The sequence below is a fragment of the Crocuta crocuta genome, unplaced genomic scaffold (assembly GCF_008692635.1).
Source record: "Crocuta crocuta isolate KB4526 unplaced genomic scaffold, BGI_CrCroc_1.0 scaffold258, whole genome shotgun sequence".
Taxonomy (NCBI): Eukaryota; Metazoa; Chordata; class Mammalia; order Carnivora; family Hyaenidae; genus Crocuta; species Crocuta crocuta.
In genome coordinates this window covers 5,992,270-6,009,956 of record NW_027532842.1, presented here as the reverse complement: position 1 = coordinate 6,009,956, position 17,687 = coordinate 5,992,270, and the positions used below count along the sequence as shown (strand labels likewise).

The window sequence follows — 17,687 nt, the reverse complement described above, 5'->3', positions numbered from 1 at the left end:
CTCCCTCCTCCCCCCCGCCCCCCTCCACCATTACCTGTTAAAAGGGTCTTGTTGAAAACACTCCTTCCAAACCATGGAAGCCACGGCCCTGGACATCAGGTAAGAGTAATACTTGGCACCGTAGCCCACGAGGTGGCTGAAGCGAAGCTGCCAGGCCTGAGGAGACAGAAACACAGCACAGGGAGCCATGGAGTCTCAGGACCAGGGCCCAGTGCGGGCGCACGAGGGAGTCCGCAGATGCCATCATTTACGTGTAACCCTAGAGGGCCCTGTCACTCGCGGTACTGAGACTCTCCCACTCACACACCGTCACGGACGGAGGTGGGCCTCCTCCCGCCCACAAAGCTTCACAGGTCGAAGCCCTAACCCCAACACCTCCGAATGTGACTCTATGTGGAGACAGAGCCTTTATTTTAAAAGGGGGTTAAACTAAAATGAGGCTAACCCAGGAGGGACTAGAGTCCTTCTAAGAAGGACGGGGCACCGGGGACGGGCTCAGGGCAGAGCCCACGTGAGGACACAGCCAGAAGGCGGTCGTCTGCCAGCCACGGGGAGGAGCCTTAAGGAAGCAGACCGGACCCACCGACTCTTCCATACAAGCTCATGGCTGCCAGGATTCATCTGTGACAGACGTGGAAGGGGGGGCAGCCTGCGCTCAGCAGGTGGAGTGAAGACAGCGGAGGGGCTGGGCTTCCACCCCTGGTGGAGCCTGCGGAACGCCGCGTCGTCCACACCAGAGGAGGGAATTAGGGGTCTGGCTCTATTGTCTCGTTCCTTCTGAGGACAGCCGTGTAGCTCCTGTAAGCAAGCCCACTTGAGTTTTCATGGAAGAACGTTCTTCTGCTGGAAAATTCCCTTCCTACCAATACTGTTCTTTCTTGGACCTAGCGAAAACGCCTCCATCCTGACTGGCCAGCAGCAGGGAGGGTATCCAAGTGCCAATGCACAGACTTGCCGGAACAAAAGCTAGAATTCTAAACGCTGTCCTCAAAAGACAGATTTATGACTTAAACATCTTTTACTTTTCTAAAAGAAGCAGGCGATCATCCACTGTCTTTTAATGTATGCTTTAGTTCACATGAACATTTTTTTTGAGGGGAAAAAAAAAAACTGATGTCCACATATTTTTTAAAGATGTAACCAAAACAGGGGCGGGTGGGTGGCTTAGTCGGTTGAGCATCCGACTTTCGCTTAGGTCATGATCTCGCGGTTCGTGGGTTCGGGCCCCGCGTCGGGCTCTGTGCTGACTGCCAGCTCGGAGCCTGGAGCCTGTTTCAGTCTGTGACTCCCTCTCTCTCTGACCCTCCCCTGCTCACGCTGTCTCTCTCTCTCTCTCTCTCTCCTAGAAATAAATAAAACATTAAAAAAAAAAAAGATGTAACCAAAACACTAAGCTTTATTCATTGTTGACAGAGATGTTATTCTTTCATTCACAATTTAATTTTTTAATGAGATATAATTGCTATATTACATAAGTTTTAGGTATACAACGTAATGATCTGCTATATGTATGTATTGTGAAATGACCCCCACAGTAAAGTCTAGAAGCCTGTTTTTTTTAACTAAGATAATCATCCTCTAACAAATCTTTTGATTCCCTGGAAAATAAAGTGAAAGGTGTAATCCTTACCACAAAACCTATCAACGAGATAAGCAAATTCTACCTGATTAAGAACAAACATTAAAACAACAGATGGCTCCTCGATTTTTGAACACGGTCTAAGTCTTGTCTATCTACTCCACAGGGGCTTTTTGTGTGGCTTGGGCAGAGGAGCCGTTATAAAAGATGTGCCAATGTACCACTGTCAACTGTACTTCAACTTTTTAAAAGTACTTCGAAAAAGGAATAGTACAAATACATGGAGAACTGCAAGACAAAAAAAAAAAGGAAGGTGCGTTGGAACATTCAAACTAATTTTGTATCTGGGTATCTGGCAGAGAGAAGGAATTACCCTCCCGTATCTGCTCTCCCCAGTTTTCAAAATGGCGACACCTGGAAGTGAAGTGAGCACCTTGTGAGTCACGCTCTTACAGGAAGCACATGGGCCCCTTGCTCCCACGGTATGTCAGGTTGGGCCGTCTGTGAAGGTGAGGCCCCCATGCCAGGGAGCTGCAAGCCAGGAGCCCAGTGGTTTCGGGCCCCACGTAGCCACCACCAGCACTGGGCGGGTGCACTCACAAGGCTGCTATCTGGGGTCTCGTACAGTAACCAGACCTGCATCCTTCCCAATCTGCCCTGGGCATGGGTGCCAGCACCATGACACCATGAAGGGCAGTTGGGGCTGAGGCCCCAAAGCGCCGTTGTGGCCTTGCCCCAGATGGGAGAATGTGACTGCACACCGTCCAGCCGACAGGCACCCTCAGGGGGACGTGGGGGACAGGGGAAATACAGATAGGCTATCTCCCCGCCCCGTCTCTGAGCAAGTGGTATTGAAATTGAAGGCAAATTGTCAAGAACCGTCTATGGGTCAAATTCCATTATGATAGACTTTGAGTGACTCAAGTTTTAGTCACAGGGTTAGGTCTTTTGGGACTCAATCCTAACCCACACACAGTTCTGTATACTCTGTCTCATTAATAAAAAGGGGGTCTGTGTCCATTTTTGTGTTAGGCTGGCATCTTAATGGACCACTGGTAATCTTTCTCCCATCAAGCCACTGGGATGTGATGCCATCTTTTGTAATGGGCAGTTCTAATCTGGCTCTTCCACTATTGATAATATAAACCTTTCTCAAGGTGGAGGCCGCAAGATTGGAAGCACACGACTTAAGGTGGCCTGTCTGAACCTTCTCCCTGGTGATCTGCCGTCGCGAGTCTGGGAGCCTTTGCGATACAGGGCAGAGTCTCATTCCGTTCAGATTCCAGCTGAGTACGGTTTTGTTTTGCCTTGAAGGCAATCCTGCTTCGACAGAGGCATAGGACGCGAGCCAAGACATTTCTAAGTTCGTCCGTGTTATCAGCTCATAACCGAGCCCTCACATAAACAGGGTCGTAACAACCAGACCTTACAGAAGCGTGGAAAGAGACATCAGGATCCGGTCTATGTCTGCCCTGGTGTGTGCCCAAGAGCGACACGCCTACCAGGATATAGATATTCTGGCACAATGCGCGCCTCGTCGTGTCTTGTCCTTTAATTACAGGTTTGAGTTTGGTGCTGCACCCCTTTCATACCTCAAGACACGCTAGATAAATCACACCCACCTGCCACCTCTCATCGGTGGCTCGCGAGTTTATGGCAGACTAAGCCCTACAGTTCCACCGCCGTTAGACCACAAATNGCTCCAGGCTCTGAGCTAGTTGTCAGCACAGAGCCCGACGCGGGGCCCGAACCCACAAACCGTGAGATCATGACCTGAGCTGAAGTCGGATGCCCAACCGACTGAGCCACCCAGGCGCCCCGCATGAAGTCCTTATTGTAATTTCACTCATTCATCAGCAAAAGGAAAAGGCAGCATTTCATTTTAAGCTCGGGAATTTTAGGACACTACTCTTCCTCTGAAGTTGAATTTTCGTGTCCTAAGGGATGCGGTCAGATGGACAGAAGTGTTTGCCCTTCCTTTGAAGTGTAATGTGCGGATCTGGTCTTAAAGACGAAGGACACAAACCCCTCTGCAGTCTCTCTTTTATTCTGCCGGGCGGTGTAGACATTCTAACCCTGCCCCGCCCCATGCACGGCTGGTACAGACCCCCTGGTTAGACACGCCCAGTGACCCCACATGAAAGACAAGAACGTGGAGCGGGTGAAGAGTGCTCTGGGAACTCAGGAAACTGCCCCTTGCTTTCGAACTCAGGGAAGCAGCGGCCCTGGGAGGATTCTTATTCACTGTAGCCCCTTCCTAACCGCGCAGCTTTCATCCATCCGAGTTAGAGCCGGGAGACGGGAAGGGAAGGCCAGGAACGAAACCACAAAGCATCTGGTTACTTACTATCTATTTCAGGTTCGAACCCACAAGAGGGGCTGGTGCAGAGCAAGCACTCATTAACTACATGTTAAATGTTCAATGATTGAACTAATCATGTCTTTAAAAAAAAATTTAATGTTTATTTTTGAGGGGGGAGGGGCAGAGAGAGAGAGGGAGACACAGAATCTGAAACAGGCTCCAGGCTCTAAGCTGTCAGCACAGAGTCCGACGCGGGGCTAAAACCCACTAACTGAGAGATCATGACCTGAGCCGAAGTCGGGTGCTTAACCGACTGAGCCACCCAGGCGCCCCTCATTTTTCTTAATTATACTCTCAAATAGCACACCCATTCCTCATTTCTAGCTATGTGTGTATAACTGCATTTAGCTACAATTTATTTTGAAACAATCTTACCAGTGACGTTAGAAATTGCACAAGCACAGGAGTGATACCCTTTGCCTCTCTGACCTGTGCCATGCAAACTGAAACTTCCTTAAGAGTAAATAGCACGATGTTGGGTCTGTCTGGACTCAGCTGGGTGTGGACAACAAAAGGAACTCAGCAGCTGTCTGCTGGATAGACGGATGAATGGATGGACAGACAGATGGACAGATCCTCCAGGCTTCTTTTAGGATGGTGTTCAGTGTTATTGAAAAATTAGCCTTTGACTGCAATGAGGAGGCCAGGAATCATATTTATATCACAAACGAGAGGATACTACAGAGCTAAAAGCAAATTCTGGATCTCATGCTGACTAGTAATAATAGTTTTTTTTTTTTAGCTACATTTTTTTTACTACATTATTTGATAAGTGATAGAAGATTTCTGAGGCTAATTCTGACACCTGATCTCCAGGTCTGGACTATGTACAGGATCCGTGTAGTGCTTTCTACGGTGTGATTTCAATCCCCTTCAAGCTTCACAGACGCTAAGCAACGGGCCTAGCAATACGGTGGAAGCTCAGAAAGGTCTTCTGTTCAACGCACACCTGCTGAAATGAGAACTAAAAGACAGCGAGATAGAAAGAAGCAAATTCCTGACGCAGTCTTCACAGGCAGACCATTCTGACTTTTCACATTATGCACAATATTGCTGGTTAGTGGAGAGGCTCTTGGGAGCATCCCAAAGTGTTTATTTAACCACAGTGGCAAGGAGAAGGAGGAATTTTTCCATCTGCCTTCTCATGTTTATACTCTCTCTCTCAACGTAGTGTGCGTACACATTTTCCGTGAATCAATACAGACTATTTATTTCTAATCTGATAAAAAAATCTCCATGGACACTTTACCAAAACCAGTTACCAAACAAACCGAAATTCTCCATTTAGAATATAAAGTGATTTTAATTTTTTTAAATGTTTATTTATTTTTAAGAGAGAGAGACCAAGTGTGAGGGGGGAAGGAGCAGAGAAAGAGAGAGGGAGACACAGAATCCAAAGTAGGCTGCAGGCTCTGAGCTGTCAGTACAGAGCCGGATGCAGGGCTTGAACTCACCAACTGCGAGATCATGACCTAAGCCGAAGTCAGACCTTTGACTAAGCCACCCAGGCGCCCCAATATAAAGTGATTTTAAATGAAACACAGCTATTGTGCTCTTCCTCTTAAGGCAGAGTCACGCCCTTTCCCTAATATGCCTGAGCAAGGCTGCGCTCCGTGGCCCAGACTACATTTCCCAGGCTTCCTTGAGGCTCAGGGCAGCTACACCAGATTCGAGCAAGCGCAGGCAAGTGGAGAGGTAACGTGTGCAGCCGTGGCCTTCGAAACAAAGCTGTGCACCCTCCTCCTCCTCTTCCCCCCTTTCTGCCAGCCTTGGAAAGTGAGAACCAGCATGTCGGACTCTGAAGGAAGCCATGTGCTGAGGGGCCACAGCCCAACTGCCCTACCTGCCCATTCTTGCCTTGTCAGGGAGGAGGAAGTGAACTTTATCTTATTTAAGTCAGTGTGTTTTGTATTTCCAACTGATGGCCATACCGGTCACACCCACAGAGACAGAATTCACAGCCAGATGCCTTTCTAAATTCAAAGCACATGCTCTCTGGCTATTCTGTGTCGCACATCCTAAAGGACCAAATTATGGGACCTACTTGCTTTCCACGGATGGAAAACTATAATCACCCTGATTTGAAATTCTGGACCCGGAACACATACTCCTATGCAGGATTTGTGTGTTTATATTGGACACCTATGACTTAGAACTTAATTTCTATCATATTAGCTGAAACACATTGAAACAAACCACATAGCCACTTTTATACCACCACTTATACAAGTGATAGTAAGAGTAAGTGTTCGAGTAAGTTAAAATGTTAACACTGCTGGACTTGGGGAGGCCTCTGGGACCTGTGAGTGGCTTACAGCTGACTTATGTATGTTAATACTAAGGAGAAAGTTGTGTTATATATATTAATACTAAACCTAAGTATAATAATGATTCAGTGAAAACGTTAACACCGCTCTCCAGTATGTAAAAATATTTATCCATGTTACAGAAGTCCTCCTCTGTATTACCATTCAAACCTGAACAATTTCCCAAAGTGCCATTATGAGAATTTTCTGACCCCCAGACATACTCCTGTGCCATCTGTATGTGTTTACGACACAAATCCTAATGACAACTATGCTCATGGTAGAATTACGGCCTATTTTAAGGAGACCAAGACTCAGTGTCAGAAGAAGAAAATCAGTCCTGACACAGCGACCTAAGCTCTCAGGCAGTGAAGAGTGACATCAGGGAAACCATTACTGATGCACCAAATATTAACTAGGAGTATGTCTCTCCATATGCCAACTTCAGCGATCAGTTTTATTTATATATGGACACTGGGGGGAAAAAGCTTCCACAAACAAAACAGCATCCCTGGAAATACGGGATTGCGCCACCAAAGTTAGTCTATTAGCAGAGCAAAGCTATAAGGTTCAAACGTTTAAGTTGTTAACGTGTTCATTAGATGTAACATGGGTAGGTGATGTTAATCTAAGTAAATAAGATAATAAATGGAAAAAAAAAAAAAACCCACGTACGGAACGGGAACCAAAACAGGTTAGCTTTCTTCTTCCCAATGGAAGTTCCCTAATACTGCTCTTCCCCTCGCCTGCACCATCGCAAGAGGAAAAGTAGGCTCCTCTCCACTCTAAAGAAACTCAGGGTCAAGTAATGAGGACTGCCGTGAAATACGAGGGCTTCTCTGACCAGGAGGGCATGAAGGACCCCTGGAGGAACAAGACACAATCAGGCAGCCCTGGCGTTAACACTTTTCACCAAAAGAAGCCGGATATTAAAAAAAAAACAACTGAAAACCAAAAACCAAAAACCTAAAAACCTAGAAAACAATTAACAAAATGTAAACAGTAATTTCATACCCATCAATAATTACTCTAAATGCAAATGGACTGAATTCTCCAATTAAAAGACAAAGAAGGGTGCCTGGGGGGCTCAGGTGGTTAAGCATCTGACTTTGGCTCAGGTCATCATCTCACGGTTTGTGGGTTTGAGCCTGGCATTGGGCTCTCTGCGGTCAGTACAGAGCCCGCTTCAGATCCTCTATCCGCCCCCCCACCCCCCGCCGCCCCTCCCTGCTTTCACTTTCTTGGTCTCTCTCAAAATAAATAAGTAAACTTTTTAAAAATCAAAAAATAAAAGACGCGGAGTGGCTGGCTGGATTTTTTTCTCACTTCAGCTTTAAGAACACACTGGGGCGCCTGGGTGGCTTAGTCGGTTGAACGTCCGACTTTCGCTTAGGTCATGATCTCGCGGTTCGTGGGTTCGAGCCCCACGTCGGGCTCTGTGCTGACTGCCAGCTCGGAGCCTGGAGCCTGTTTCAGATTCTGTATCCCCCTCTCTCTCTGACCCTCCCCTGCTCATGCTGTCTCTCTCTCTCCTAGAAATAAATAAAAATATTAAAAAAAAAAAAGAACACACACAGGCCTAACGTGAAGGGATAGAAAAGATATTCCACATAAACGGGAAGCAAAAGGGAACAAGAATAGCTATACCTACGTCAGAAAAAATAAACGTCAAGACAAAACAGTAACAGAGATAAAGAAGGTGATTATTTAATGTTAACAGAGTCCATTCATCAAGGAGACAGAACAGTTATCAATACACACGCACCCCACATTGGAGCACCTAAACACATTAAGGAAATACTAACCATTTGGAAAACTAAAGCAGAGAACCATACAATAATAGCAGGGAACTTCAATACCTGACTTTCAGTAATGGACAGATCACCCAGACAGAAAATCCAGAGAGAAACTGAGACTTGGAACTGTACCTTAGATCAAATGGTCCTAACAGACATATATATACAGAATATTCCAGGGGTGCCTGGGTGGCTCAGTCACTTAAATGTCTGACTTTTGATTTCAGCTCAGGTCATGATCTCACGGTCATGAGTTCAAGCCCCACATCCCTATTTGGGATTCTCTCTTTGGCTCCCTCTCCCTCTCCCCTTCCCCTGCTCACAGTATCTCTGTCTCTCTGAAAATAAACTTAAAAACAATTTTAGAACATTCCGTCCAACAACAGCAGAATACATACTCTTCTCAAGCACACACAGAACACTCTATAGCATAGATCATATGATAGGTCACAAAACAACTTGTACCAAATTTAAGAAGACTGAAATCATACCAGGTATCTTTATTGACCATGATGGCATGAAACTAGATGTTAATAAGAAGAAGAAAGCTTGAAAATTCAGGAATATGTGGAAGTTAAACAACATGCTTCTGAGCAACTAATGAGTCAAAGAAGAAAGCTAAAGGAAAAATAAAAAATTATCTTGAAACAAAAAAACTAAAAGTGTACCAAATTTAAATCTATGGGATGTTGCAAAGGCAGATTTAAGATAGACGAGCTCGGGGGAAAGAAAAACAACTGAATTTATACCTTAAAGAACTGCAAATAGAGGAACCAACTAAGCCCACAGTTAGCAGAATGAAGGAAATAACAAAGATCAGAGTGGAACTAGATGAAATAGTGACTAAAAAGGCAACAGAAAGTATCAGTGAAACTAAGAGCTGTTTTTTTAAATAAACAAAACAGATGAACCATTATCCAAATGTACCAAGAAAAAAGTGCAAAGAGAAAAATAAGTAATATTAGAAATGAAAGAAGACATTAAAACTGATACCACAGAAATGTAAAGGATCATAAGAGACTATGAATAATTATACACTGACAAATGGGGTAACCTAGAAGAAATGGACGCATTCCTAGAAACAGGCAACCTACCAAGCCTGAATCAAAAAGAAACAGGAAATCTGAACAAACCAATTACTAGTAAGGAGATTGAATCAGGAATTAAAAACCTCCTAAGAAACAAAAATCCAATACCTGATCCAACCCTAAACTTAACCCTCACCCATTCCACCAAATGTTTAAGAAGAACTAATACCAATCTTTGTCAAATTCTTCGAAAACAAGAAAAAGAAGGAACTTTTCCAAACTCATTTTGGGAGCTTAGCATTACCATGATACTAAAGCCAGACAAGGGCACTACAAGAAAAGCAGATCAGACTCAATGATGAAACACTGAAACTTTTTCCTCTAAGATAAGGAAGTAGACAAAAATGTCCCCTCTCACCACTTTTACCCATGCAGTAATGGAAGTCTACAGAGCAATTTGTCAAGAAAAAGAAATAAAAAGCAATAAATCAGAAAGGAAGTGGTAAAACTATCTCTATTGGTGACAAGATAATACACACAGAAAACCCTAAAAATTACACACACACCCACAATCCTGTTAGGCTAACAAACAATTTCAGTAAGGTGCAGGATATAAAATCAATATATAAAAATCACTTGCATACCAGCAATGGACTCTCGGAAAGAGAAATTAAGAAAACAATCCTATTTATAATTACCTCAAACAGAATAAAATACTTAAGAATAAATTTAACCAAGGGAGTGAAAGATCTGTGCACTGAAAACTACTGAAGAAGATGCAAATGGGAAGATATTTCATGTTCATGGCTTGGAAGAATTACTATTACTAAAGGGACCAAACTACTCAAAGTCATTGATAGATCCAATGCAGTCCCTATCAAAATTCGAATAGCATTTTCCAAAGAATTAGAAAAAAAAAGTCCTAAAATGTATATGAAACCACAAAAGACCTCAAAAAGCCAAAGCAATCTTGAGAAAGAAGACAAAAGCTGGAGATAACATGCTTCCTAATTTCAAAATGTATTACAAAACTACAGTAATCAAAATAGTATGGTATTGGCATAAAAGCACATAGATCATTGGAACAGAATAGAGAGCCCAGAAATAAAACCAGACATCTATGGTCAATTAATTCACCACAGATGAGCCAAGAATACTCAATGGCGAAAGGACAGTCTCTTAAACAAATAGTGGTAGGAAATGCGGACAGTTAGATGCAAAAGAATGAAACTGGATGCCTATCTTACACTAAATCAACTCAAAATCGATTACAGACTAGAATGTAAGACCTGAAGCTATAAAAGTTCTAGAAGAAAATATAGATAGTAGGGGCGCCTGGGTGGCTTAGTCGGTTGAGCGTCCAACTTTCGCTTAGGTCATGATCTCGCGGTTCGTGGGTTCGAGCCCCACGTCGGGCTTTGTGCTGACTGTCAGCTCAGAGCCTGGAGCCTGTTTCAGTCTGTGACTCCCTCTCTCTCTGACCCTCCCCTGCTCGCGCTGTCTCTCTCTCTCCTAGAAATAAATAAAAACAAAAAACAAAAAAATATAGGCAGTAAACTCCTTGACACTGGTCTTATCAACGGTATTTTGGATTTCACACCAGAAACAAAGGCAAAAATGCAAAAATAAGCAAGTGGGATGCATAAAACTAAAGAGTTTCTGCACAGCAAAGAAAACCAACCACAAAATCAAAAGACATCCTACGGAATGGGAGAAAATATTCGCAAACCACGTATGCAATAAAAGGTTAATCTTCAAAATATACAAATAACACCTACAACTCAATACAACAACAACAAACCCTGCAAAGTTTTAAATGGATGAAGGACCCGCAAAGACATCTTCCCAAAGATGATACACAAATGGCCAGCAGGTACATGGAAAGCTGCTCAATGTCACCCGTCATGAAGGAAATCCAACTCAAAACTACAATGAGCTATCACCTGTTAGAACGGCTCTCACCCAGAGACGAGCCCTGGTGGGGAGTTGGGAGAAAAGAGGCCCTTGGTGCACAGTTGATGGGAACATAAATTGATGTAGCCACTGTGGAAAATAGTATCAAGGTTCCTCAAGCACTTAGAACTAGAATCACCTTACGACCCGGCAACCCTGCTTCTCGGGTTTATCCGAAGGAAATGCAGCCACCATCCTGCATGTATCTGCACTCCCATGTTGACTGCAGCATGATTCACGAGAGCCTAGGTGTGGAAATGACCGAAGTGCCCATCAATGGATCAACAGATAAAGAAAATGTGGTATGTCTATGAAATATTCAGCCTTAAACATCAGGAAATATTTGCGACAACGTGAACAAACCCAGAGGGCACTGTGCCGAGTGAAACAAGCCAGAGAAAGACACACAGCACAGTATGACTTATATGTGGAATCTCAATAAAATAAAATAAAAGTCAAACTCATAGAAACAGAGAACAGAACAGTGGTTACTCAGGGCAGCAGAGATAGAGGGTGGGGAAAGTCAGGATGGATATTGGTAAAAGCGTACAAACTTTTATTATAGAATTGATAAGATCTGAGGATCGAGTGCATACTACGATGACTATAGTCAGACCATATCCTATAATTGAAATTTGCTAAGAGTAGAACTTACATGTTCTCACTAAAAAAGAGAGAGAGAGAGAGAGAGAGAGAGAGAGAAAGGTAAGTATGTGAGGTGATGAATGTGTTAATTAACTCGGTGGAAAGGGATCCTCTCACAATGCATACCATGTTACCCTGTTCTTTTATTTTAAATGTCTTACGGCTCTGCTAATCACACCTCAATAAAGAGAGAAGGAAAGAGCACACATGTGTTGCGAAGAGAAGAAGAAGGGAAATGCTTCTCTCTTCATAGGGGTTCACTGCAGTTCAAGAAAAGAAGCCGGTGTCTGGGTCCAGCAAGACTAAAGCCACAGATGCAAACATGGAGAACACGAGTGCCCCTTGGTCTACACTGGGATTTTCCGCTCGTACATGAAAAAGTGACGCACAACGGACAGCAGCTTCTCCGTGTGGTAGAAGATCCAAGTGCTGTGTGGGCTGGAGGGGAGAAAGTAAGGAGAAGGTCTGGGGCCGGCCTTCTGGATGGCTCTGTCAGCCACTAATATAGTCCTTTGCAAGCAGGGAGAATACCACGTACCTCTCTGCACCTTGTGCCTAGCGCAGTGTCCTCAAAAAACATTCACAGAAAGGTGATAAAAAGGGTGGGAAAGCTAGAGTCGAACTCCAGTAATTTAGACACAACTATCATCAGTCAGTCCAAATTCTATTTTCCATAATTAACGAGTTTCAATAAACACTAAAGTCATAACGATGTCAACAAATAGGTAAAAAATAACTAATTTACTGACTACACAGACACATCTGAATTTCTGGAGTGATAAAACAAGAATAAAATAAGATTGCCACTAAAAGAAAAGACTGTCACTTTTATTAACTTCTCATAGGACTGAACCGATGGATACAGTTATCACCGAAGAATTCAGGCCCCTTCCGCAGATAATGCGCCACAAGACCTATACTTCATCCCTGAAATTTGTGAAATCTACTGTCTGTGCAGTAGCTCCTTCATTTCACTGGCGCCTCCCTATTAGCCCTCAGCTAATAAACTCAAGTGATACTTCCTCAGCTTCCTTGATGTGAGCAGCTGCGGTTTTCGAAACGTATAGACCCCCACTCATCACATGAGAAAGGGCATCCCACAAACTTTATGTTGCCTATGATGTGCATGGCTAGACGTGGTCAACGAGGAAAGGTGTCTTTCTAAGGGCTTTGCTCCTTCACCAACAGGAATACATGGTGGCCACCTCCCCTGCGCCCCCCCAGCCCCATGCAATCGCATGAAGGCGCTCCAGAAGCTCATGAGGTGGCGGCATGTCCTGAAGGTAGCCCAGGGCCTGTGATAGTAGGTTTCTTATAGATCGTGTTACTACCTGTGTCTTGTGCAGAATAACAACAGAAATAAAATACAAGGCTGATCCACTGAAATTACGAGGGGTGCCTGCTTTCTCTCAACATGTCATTGATCCTCTCTGATGATCTCGTCAGAAGAATTTCCAAAATTCCTGGTCTAACAGCTTTTAGCAATTTCTTACAGAAATGAAACTGCCAGAGTTCTGGTTGAAACATATGGGAAAACTTGGGTAATGACAAACATTACCTATTACTGTAGTTCAAAAAAAGGGTTAGCTAAGAAGAATCAACTAATTGTTAGTTAGAATTTGGAGTCACTATAGAAAAGCAGCACCTAAGTACTATTATTATAACTTCGTATAAAATAGAATGAACTAGCATTATCTTATAATATATCCTATATAATCATACCCTTATAATAATAGGAGTTATATACTGACTCTCCTCACATCTCCCAAAGTTGAAAGTTCAAGGTGTAATCTTCAAAAGGGTTGGCCCTAAGTGATGGCTTGTTTAAGGCTGACATGAACTAATGGCCTTCTATTTCCTTCTAAGTCTACACGTTACGAACTTCAGCCTTACTCCATAAAACAACAGCCAGAACAGGCATTTGAGTCGTCTCCTCCTTTCCTAGAGGACTAGAACCCATCAGGTGGGAACTTCACACCCCTTCCCTGTTCCAAGCCTGCCTGATGTCAGTACTCTTCTCTTAAAAATTCAGGTAAAATTGACACACCATGAAATTCATCCTTTTGAAACGTACAATTCAGTGATCTTTAGTATTTTCAAAGCTGTGCAACCATCACCACTAATTCTGGAATACACTCGTGACCCCCAAGAGAAACCCCTCACCCATTAGCAGCCATTCTGCATTCCCTCCTCCCCACCAGCCCCTGATGACCACCATCTACTCTCTTTTCAAGATTTTATTTCTCATAAAATCTCTACCCCCAACAAGGAGCTCGAACTCACAACCCAGAGATCAAAAGCTGCATGTTCCACTGACTGAGCCAGCCACGAGCCCACCAATCTACTTTCTGTACCTGTGGATTTGGCCATTCCGGGCATGTCACATACATGGGATCACACAGTAGATGGTGTTTGTGCTTGGCTTCGTCACGCAGCATAACGTTTTTAAGAGTTATTCATGTTGGGGGCTCCTGGGTGGCTGTCGGCTGAGTGTCCGACTGGTGATTTCGGCTCAGGTCACGAGACTGAGCCCCACGTCAGGTTCTGGGGGTTCTCTCCCCATCTCTCTGCCCCTCACCTGTGTGTGCTCTCTCTTTCAAAATAAATAAATAAACTTAAAAAAAAAAGTTAATCGTGTGGTAGCACACGTCAGTGTTTAATTCCTTTCTATGGTCAAATAATATTTCACGGTGGCTTATCCATTCATCCAGAAGTCAACTAAAGGACATCTAGGTTGTTTCCACTTTGGGCTATTATGAATAATGCTACTGTTAACACCTGCATACAACTTTCGGTGTGGACGTGTTTATAGCTAAGAGTGGCATTGCTCAGTTACGTGGTAACTCTCTCTGTTTAAGTCTTTTGGGAACAGCCGAACTGTTTTCCAAGGTGTCGTACCATTTTAAATTCCCACCAGAAGTGCGCAAGGATCTGATGTCTCTACATCCTTGATAATACTTACCGTTGCCTATCTCTTATAGCCATCGCAGTGTGAGTAAAGAAGAGTATCTACTTGTGGTTTTGATTTGCATTTCCCTAAGAACCAATGATGTTGAGCATTTGTTATCTCTTGTCTTTTTGTTGATAGCCACTCTGACAGGTGTGAGGTAATATCTCATTGTGGTTTTGATTTGCATTCCCCTGATAACTATTGATACCAAACAACTTTTCATGCACCTGTGGGCCATGTGTAGGTCTTCTTTGATAAAAGGCCTATTCAGATCCTCTGCTCATCTTTTAATAAGATTATCCTTCTACTGAGTTACTGGAATTCTTTATATATTTTGGGTATTAACCTCTTATCAGATACATGATTTACAAATATTTTCTCCCATTCTGTAGGTTACCTTTTCATTTTGTTGATGGTCTCTTTGCTGTGCAGAAGCTTTTTTGATTAATGTAGCCTCACTTACTACTTTCTGCTTTTGTTTGTGCTTTTGGTGTCAAAGAAAAAAAACTGTTGCTAAGACCAATGCCAAGCTTTATCCTGTTTTCTTCTAAGAGTCTGTTGATTTCAGTTCTGATGTTTAAGTCTTTAATCCATTTCAGGTTAATTTCTGCGAGTGCTGTAAGAGGAGACTCCAATTCAATTCTTCCGCATGTGGTTATCCATCTTTTCCAGCATCACTTATTCTTTCCTCACTATTATTGGTTCCCTTGTCAAATATTAGTTGACCATATATGCGAAGGTTTATTTCTGGGATCGATTCTGTTCCATTGGTCTATGTGTTTGTAGTTATGCCTGTACCATACTGTTTTGATTACTATAACTTTTTTTTTCTTTTTTTGTGAGAGAAACAAAAAGAGTGATTATGAGCAGAGGAGAGGCAGAGGAAGAGAATCTTAAGCATGGTCCATGCTCAGAGGAGCCTGATGCAGGGCTCGATCTCATAACCATGAGCCAAAATCAAGAGCTGGACACTCAACAAACTGAGCCACCCAGGTGCCATGATTACGACAGCTTTGTAGTATAGTATGAAATCAAGACATGTGATGCCTCCGGCTTTGTTCTTTCTCAAGAAGAACTTTGACTATTTGGGCCACTGGAATTTTCATAGGAATTGCGTTAAATTTGTTCATGGTCTTGGGTATCACAGACATTTTACTGATACTAATTCTTCTAATCCATTAACGTGGGGTATCTTTTCCACTTATTTGTGCCTTCTGCAATTCTTTTCATCAAGGTTTTGTGGTTTTCAGTGTATAGATCTTTCACCTCCATGGTTAAATTTATTGCTAGGTATTTTATTCTTTTTGATGCAATTAGAAATGGGATTATTCATTTCTTTTAGCTTATAGAAGTAAATACTTAGTATGTAGAAATGTAATAGATTTTTGTATATTGATTTTATATCCTACAACTTTACTGAATTCACTGATTAGTCTAACTTTTTGTAGTCTAAAGACTGGCTAGGACTTCCAGTATGTTGAATAAAAGTGGTAAGAGTGGGGTGTCTTACCTTGCTCCTGAGCTTAGAGAAAAAGCTTTCAGGTTTTCATCAAGTATGACACTAGCTGTGGGTTTGTCATATATGGCTTTTATTATGTTGAGCTACATTCCCTCTATATTCAATTTATTGAGACTCCTTAGCATCAAAGGAGGTTCAATTCTGTGAAATGTCTTTTCTGCATTTGTTGAAATAATCGTATGATTTTTATCCTTCCTCTTGTTAATATGATTTGTTACCTTAATTGATTTGGGGATGTCAAACCATGTTTCATCCCTGGAATAAATCCCATTTGATTATGGTGTTGATCCTTTTAATGTAGTGTTAAATTCAGTTTGCTGAATTAATATTATTATTATTTTACTGAGGACTTTTACATCTATGTTCATCAGGGATACTGGTGGGTAATTTTCTTTCCTTGTAGGGTCCTTATCTGGCTTTGGTGTCAGGGTAATGCTGGCTTCAAAGAGTTTAGAAAGGGTTTAGAAGTGTTCCCTTCTCTTCTGTTTTTCTCAAGAGTGATTCTTTATGTTTAATCGAATATACAATACTATATTAGTCTCAGGTTTACAATATAATAATTCAATTACACAAACCTCACCAAGATACATATAGTTATCATCTATCACCATAAAAAAATTAATAGATTTTTGCCTATATGCCCTGTGATGTGCAAAAGCTTTCTAATTTGATGTTGTCTCAATTGTTTATTCTTGCATTTGTTTCCCTTGCTTGAGGAAACAAATCCAGAAAAATGTTACTATGGCTGAATTCCAAGAGATTCACGTGTATGTTTTCTTTTAGGAGTTTTAGGTCTTATGTTTAGGCCTTCAATCCATTTTCAGTTTATTTTTATGTATAAGAAAAGTGGTCCAGGGGTGCCTGGGTGGCTCAGGGTGAAACAGCCGACTCTTGACTTTAGCTCAGGTCATGATCTTACACTTCGTGAGACCGAGCCCCATGTCAGGTTCTGCACTGACAGCACGGAGCCTACTTGGGATTCTCTCTCTCCCTCTGTCTCTGTTCCCTTCCCCCCCACCCCTGCACATGCACTTTCTCTCTCAAAATAAATAAATAAGCTTAAAAAAAAAGTGTCCAGTTTCCCCAACACCATTTACTGAAGCCTTTTTCCCACCCCACTGTGTGTATTCTCGCCTCCTCTGTCATGGGTTACACGGCCATATACTCTAGGTGTTTTGATCCATTTATCTGTGTCTTTTTCGGTACCAGCACCAACTGTTTGACCGCCCTGGTTTTGTAGTTTGAAGTCTGGGCGTAAGACACCTCCAGCTCTGTTCTTTCTCAAGACTGCTGGGGCCACTCAGGGTCTTCTGTGGTTCCACACAAATCAGCAGGATTATCTGTTCTGGTGCTACCCCGCCAGTCTGTCTGCAGTGACGGGCCATGTCACGGAGGGAGCGCTGGTGGCCGGGCCCAGCATGGCTGGCGGAGAGGCCCGGCCGCAGGTGCTGGTGGGCAGGCTGGGGGGAGGGCGCCCCTCTCCCCAGGGAAGAGGTCACTTCGCAGAGGGGCCAGTCCCGACTGAGGCTGCCCACCAGGTGTGGCGGGG

General features: G+C 43.2%; 1 protein-coding gene across 1 annotated transcript in view; it reads right to left on the bottom strand.

Annotated features, from left to right (window-relative positions):
* MIPEP (mitochondrial intermediate peptidase) overlaps window positions 1–17,687 on the bottom strand; it is a 160,335-nt gene that overhangs the window by 29,340 nt on the left and 113,308 nt on the right. Inside the window, exon 17 of the mRNA XM_077745425.1 lies at window positions 35–156. Coding sequence (XP_077601551.1) covers window positions 35–156 — 122 coding nt within the window. The remainder of the gene's footprint in view (window positions 1–34; window positions 157–17,687) is intronic.